Genomic DNA, 6,439 nt, shown 5'->3' with positions numbered 1-6,439 from the left:
TGTTTATAAATTCCAAAAGTATTGAAAATGTACTGTAAAAAACTAACTAAAATTCAAGCAGATTGCAAGCAAAAGTCACTTTATTGAGGTATTTTTTTTATTGATAGTGTTGAATATTGTGTACTTTTGTTTATTTAGCCTGCAAAGATTTTGCAATATTTCAAATGTATATATATTTTCATATTACTGGAAAGAGTGGAATTTTCCAGTAATATGAAAATATATATACATTTGAAATATTGCAAAATCTTTGCAGGCTAAATAAACAAAAGTACACAATATTCAACACTATCAATAAAAAAAATACCTCAATAAAGTGACTTTTGCTTGCAATCTGCTTGAATTTTAGTTAGTTTTTTACAGTACATTTTCAATACTTTTGGAATTTATAAACATCTTCTTGAAGTGTGTATGGTACTTTTGGTCCTCTAGTAAGTCTTTAACATATCTACAGTTTTTTTTTAAAAAGGTCCAATAAACAAAATTTGTTTTTTTTAAATGTTTTTGATTACCCCTGACTCAAGGCGATTTTAAGTACACCCTAAAAACTAAAATTAGAAATTTTGTTCATAGGACCTTTTTGAAAAGACATTTCAAAAAATCAAGTTCATGAAATTGCAGATTCCGTATAGAGCATTGATTTCTTTAAATCTACATTTCTATAGTTTTTTTTCGCATTTTTTATATTTATTGGCAATGAAAATCAATTGAAAATTAAATTGAAACCAGTTCAGAATTTTCCGTTTTTTTATTTTGAGATTTGTTTTATTTAAATTGTTTTGTTTATTGGACGTAAAAATATGCGTTGCAGAAAATATTTCAGATTTTGGATATTGAAAACGTAAAACATATTTTATTTTATATTCTATGCTATCAAAGTCTTTTTCGCATTGCATAAAAATCATCTTGTGTTTTCATTGTCCATTGTTTTTTGAGCTATTTAAGGCCACTACGGCAAATATGAGCAAAATTGATACACATTTCTGTAAAACTCGTTCGTGAAAAGGTATAATCGATTTAAATAAGTAATTTTGTATGAAAAACATTTTTTTCGCCAGCTTCAGGCTCGGGTATCACAATTTGCATAGACACTTAAATAATTTAAATAAATGTTTACCGCTTGTGGACCTAGGCACTCTAACCAACATCCAAAAAAAAAATCGGATATATCGAACTGATTGTACGGGAAGGACACAAAAATGATTGAAATGTATGATTTTTATAAGAGTAAGACATGGTTTTCCAGGTATCAACAATAACCAGTCTTGAACAATTTTGAAATTGTTTTTTCTAGATTAAATTTTCAAAACAACCTGTCCGTCTTGGGTTTCCTATGCAGATAGAACCTTTTGAAAATTTAATCTAGATTTTTATTCAACACAAAACCTAAAATTAGTTCCAAGACCCAATTTGAACCTGTGGAAATAGAACGCAAACTTGAGGAGAAACATGCAATAACCAACATCGAATGCGCCATCTGCATGTCAAAATGGTGAATTGGATACAAACCTTATTGGTCTCAGTTTGCACACAGAGGAGGCGCATGGTGTTCGGTAATAAGATGCAATAAAACAGCAAACGAGTTTGTTTTTCTATAAAACCTCTTTATTGTACAAACAATCCTTTCAATAATACTTTCAATAGCAATAATAGTACAATAATATATCTTTAGGTACACTTCCATATTGAATACAGATTTTTTAATAATAACCTTTATCTAATTTTTGCTAGAATTATTTCTTCGTGTTCGAATTTCATATTCTGCTGCTTTTAATTTCTTTTTTTTATTATTGTATCCACATTTTCTTTTCTCTTTACAATTTTTTTTCTCGATTCTTCTCCTCAACGACCAGCATTATTTTAATCTTATCTCTCTTAAAATTAGCGCGCGTTTTGTTTTTTTTTTTTATTTCTGCGAGAGCCACCAATTACGAGTTTTTTTTCCTTTATTTTGCTTCTTTTAGGAGTAAAAACAAAAAGAGTCAATTTGATTTCGTTTTTTTCTTCTTCATTTTCTTGTGTTTTCGTGTTTTAGTGTGTATTTGTTCAGCCTTAACCTAAAACATTCACGCGCACACAGCTTCCGCAACAAGCACATTCAAATCTTACTCGCTAGACACATAAAAATACGACGGGCCATGAATTGGGGAGTTGATTCTGTGACTGTGTGTGTGTGTGTAGAAAAAGATGCTTCGCCGATCCAAGAAGTCGGAAATGGGTTCCACTTCCGGCACCAAAAAAGTGACCACGAAAGCCCGACCGAACGGGGAAATTGGGAAAGGATAGCTTCTTGGTTTGTATGTGTGCTGATGGTGTGTATGTGTGAGTTCGCTTTTCGATATCACACACAGCTCTCGGGCACGTGATTCGTCATGAGAAAGTCCTCAATTCCTTTCAGGTTGATTTCCGCCTCGGAAATGTCGTCGTCCTTGAAGCTGACCGCACTGCTCGTGGTGGTGGTGGTCATGGTGCCGCTGAGGGCCGTCGCACAGCCGGCGGCAGTGGCCATCGAGGAGGTGGACGCTGTGATGGCCGTCGGTGGTAACCGGACCATCGTTGCCGTTGTCGTCGACGTCGTCGAGGCCTTGAACTTGAACGACACGTCCGAGTTCATCGGGATGAGCTCCTCCTGCTGGATGTCGGTGAGACGGGGGTACTGGAAGGGGAAAGAGGGAAGGTGGGTTAGGTTAAATTATGCTTCATTAAGTAAGGAATTGTGCTCTTGTTTATCAAAATCTTTGTTAGGTAAATTGAAGTCCTTACATTGAGAATGCTACACGACCTATCTTTTTGAAATGTTTTATTGTCTTCAATTATTAAGAGTTATTAAAACAACACTTAAGAAAACAAAATGCTCATTAATTAATAATTTAAAATTTATCATGAATTCTATTCAGAAAATGGTCTATTTTGAAAAAAAAATAAGGTCACAGAAATAAACTAAACTTAAAATGTCAAGCATAAGAGAATAGCACAAGGCATCACAACATGCTTAAACCTCTTATGTTTAGAAATGTTGCTTAGTATGAAAATTGGATATATTGCAGACATATTTACAGTTGAATTTCTGGAATTCAGCAGAATATTTCTAGATTTTTTATTTCGATGACAAAGTGTTTATTTACTATGTCAAAAGTAGCCATTTGCATTTTGGTTTTTTTTCCAATAAATTCTTAAGTAGTTCTGCTCTCTATGATGAAAATATATTCACGGTGCTCAAAATACAGTTATTATGAAAAAAAAAAAATGCAATCCGAGATTTTGGGGTCTATCGATTTCTTAGACCTCTGTGCAAAAAATAAAAACATTCGCTGATGTAGTTCTCGAGATACAGCCCTTTTTAGATGTTACATCCGATTTTCAATAAGAAAAACAAAACAATCTATACAATTTTAGCATTTCAAAGAATATGCAATTCGAGATAATGATGTTTTTTGCTTCAAATGACTGTCAAGTATCTCTGGACAAAATTTCAGAAGGTTTGCTGATGTTGTTCTCGAGATACAGCCATTTTAAAATGTTATTTCCGACTTTTTCAAACAAAATCTATAAAATCAATACAATTTCAGCACTTTAAAGAATATGCATTTCGAGATATAATGTTTTTTGCTTCATATGACTGTCAAGTATCTCTGGACAAAGTTTCAGAAGGTTTGCTGATGTAGTTCTCAAGATACAGCCATTTTAAAATGTTATTTCCGACTTTTTCAAAGAAAATCTATAAAATCAATACAATTTCAGCACTTTAAAGAATATGCATTTCGAGATATAATGTTTTTTGCTTCATATGACTGTCAAGTATCTCTGGACAAAGTTTCAGAAGGTTTGCTGATGTTGTTCTCGAGATACAGCCATTTTAAAATGTTATTTCCGACTTTTTCAAAGAAAATCTATAAAATCAATACAATTTCAGCACATTAAAGAATATGCATTTCAAGATAATGATGTTTTTTGCTTCATATGACTGTCAAATATCTCTGGACAAAGTTTCAGAAAATTTGCTGATGTAGTTCTCGAGATACAGCCATTTTAAAATGTTATCTCCGACTTTTTCAAAGAAAATCTATAAAATCAATACAATTTCAGCACTTTAAAGAATATGCATTTCAAGATAATGATGTTTTTTGCTTCATATGACTGTCAAGTATCTCTGGACAAAGTTTCAGAAAATTTGCTGATGTTGTTCTCAAGATACAGCCATTTTAAAATGTTATTTCCGACTTTTTCAAACAAAATCTATTAAATCAATACAATTACAGCACTTCAAAGAATATGCAATTTGTGAAAATTATGCCATTTGCTTCTGATGACTGTTGAGTATATGCGATACAGCCATTTTAAAATGTTATTTCCGGCTGTAAACTATCGGCTCTTGATCGGCTCTGAACAAATAAATTTGTCATGAATTCGATATATTTAAAATAACATTTTAAAATGGCTGTATCTCGAGAATTACATCAGCAAACCTTCTGAAACTTTGTCCAGAGATACTTGACAGTCATATGAAGCAAAAAACATCATTATCTCGAAATGCATATTCTTTAAAGTGCTGAAATTGTATTGATTTTATAGATTTTCTTCGAAAAAGTCGGAAATAACATTTTAAAATGGCTGTATCTCGAGAACTACATCAGCAAACCTTCTGAAACTTTGTCCAGAGATACTTGACAGTCATATGAAGCAAAAAACATCATTATCTCGAATTGCATATTCTTTGAAATGCTAAAATTGTATGGATTGTTTTTGTTTTCTTATTGAAAATCGGATGTAACATCTTATAAGGGCTGTATCTCGAGAACTACATCAGCGAATGTTTTTATTTTTTGCACAGAGGTGCCCTATGGTGTAAGGAATCGATAGACCCCAAAATCTCGGATTGCATATTTTTTTTCATAATAACGCTATTTTGAGCACCGTGATATTATTTTAGAATCAGGCTCTAGATTTGATAAAAAACACTTAACTTTCAAGTTATAAAATAAAGAGAAAGTAATGAAAAAAACCTTTTTCGCACCAGGAGGTTCTGGTAAATCGTGAGTCGAAACTGAGGTAGTAATACTGAGTTTGGTAACACTGAGAAAAACTATTTTTCACAAAACCAGCATTCCGACAAATAATGCATGTAAAATGACATGGCAAAATGTTAATGTTAAATAAAATTGTAGGATAAATTATCAGCGCATTATTGCGGAAGAACCCCTCGCTTCATAAACTATTCGAAAATTGCGAAAAAAAACTTTTAAAAACTTGAAAAATTAAAAAAAAACTTATGATATTGCTCAGTGATTATCTATTACACATTTGTTTTAACATCTGAAAATGTTTTTTTGTTTTTTAATTTTGTTTCACAATATATTCTAATTTGACAAGAACATTTTTCAAAAAAATATCATATCTTCGGTTCAAGATTTTGCACCGTTTTGAACTCTAGCCTTAGAAAAATCAAAATATTAAAAATAACTTTTGGGAATTAAACTTTTGGTGACTGAAAGCTCAAATAAGAAAATCGGGTAAAATAAATCTGTGCTTCTTTTTGCCATAAACTATCTCTACACTACTATAAAAGAATCTGTACTTTGAGACCACCTTGAGCAAAATTGTGAAAAAAGCTAAAAAATATATATAAATTTTATAATTCAAATTTATAAACAAAAAATCATTTTGCGAAAAAAATATAATTTGTTATTTATTGTTTAAGAGGATCAAAAAAGACAACTATTATCCTATAACTCAGCAAAAACAAAACAAAAAATATACAAATTCATAACTGCTCATGATATTTTGAAAAAAAAAAATTATAAGATTTAAATTTTTGACTTCAGTTTTTAATGTAAAATCAAATTTTTAATCGAAAGGTGATAAAGTGCACTGTTTTCAAGATATAGCCACTTAAAGTTTTTTTTTAACAGGCTGCCAAATTTTTGTCCATGTTTCTCTACACGGAGAAAAAAGAGTTCCTAAAATCGTGAACAAGCGTTCATGAAAATGGGAACCGCGAACAAAGTGTTCAAATGCCATGGTACGTTTTTTAAAATCGTACCATGGGATTTGAACACTTTGTTCGTGGTTCCCATTTTCATGAACGCTTGTTCACGATATTAGGAACTCTTTTTTCTCCGTGTATGGTTCAAAAGTAGCAGATTTTGTCCCCTTAAACAAATCGACAAATTTCAAGAATAAAAAAAATACGAATTTAGGGAAATTGATTTTTGTGAAAAAAAGTTAATTCAAAAAACGGCAATTTTCGTTCCGTGTACCTATTTTTTATGTAAAATTCTACCGCAAAGTATGTTTAAAAGTTAGTGTATGATTGTAAGGTGATTTTTATCAATTTATTTGCAAAATAAACTTCTAAAGTTGGGATTATTAAGCACACATCGGGCCGATGACCTCATTTAAAGTTGTACTTTTATCACATGAAACGTTTAACTTAACTACT

General features: G+C 31.3%; 1 protein-coding gene across 1 annotated transcript in view; it reads right to left on the bottom strand.

Annotated features, from left to right (window-relative positions):
* Positions 1 to 1,583: 1,583 nt before the first annotated feature.
* LOC6037031 overlaps positions 1,584 to 6,439 on the bottom strand; it is a 177,331-nt gene continuing 172,475 nt past the window's right edge. Inside the window, exon 14 of the mRNA XM_038254937.1 lies at positions 1,584 to 2,656. Coding sequence (XP_038110865.1) covers positions 2,342 to 2,656 — 315 coding nt within the window. The 3' untranslated portion in view covers positions 1,584 to 2,341. The remainder of the gene's footprint in view (positions 2,657 to 6,439) is intronic.

Source organism: Culex quinquefasciatus, chromosome 2 (assembly GCF_015732765.1).
Source record: "Culex quinquefasciatus strain JHB chromosome 2, VPISU_Cqui_1.0_pri_paternal, whole genome shotgun sequence".
Lineage (NCBI taxonomy): Eukaryota > Metazoa > Arthropoda > Insecta > Diptera > Culicidae > Culex > Culex quinquefasciatus.
Note: the sequence above shows the minus strand (reverse complement) of the source record. Positions and strands in the feature narration are given on the sequence as shown.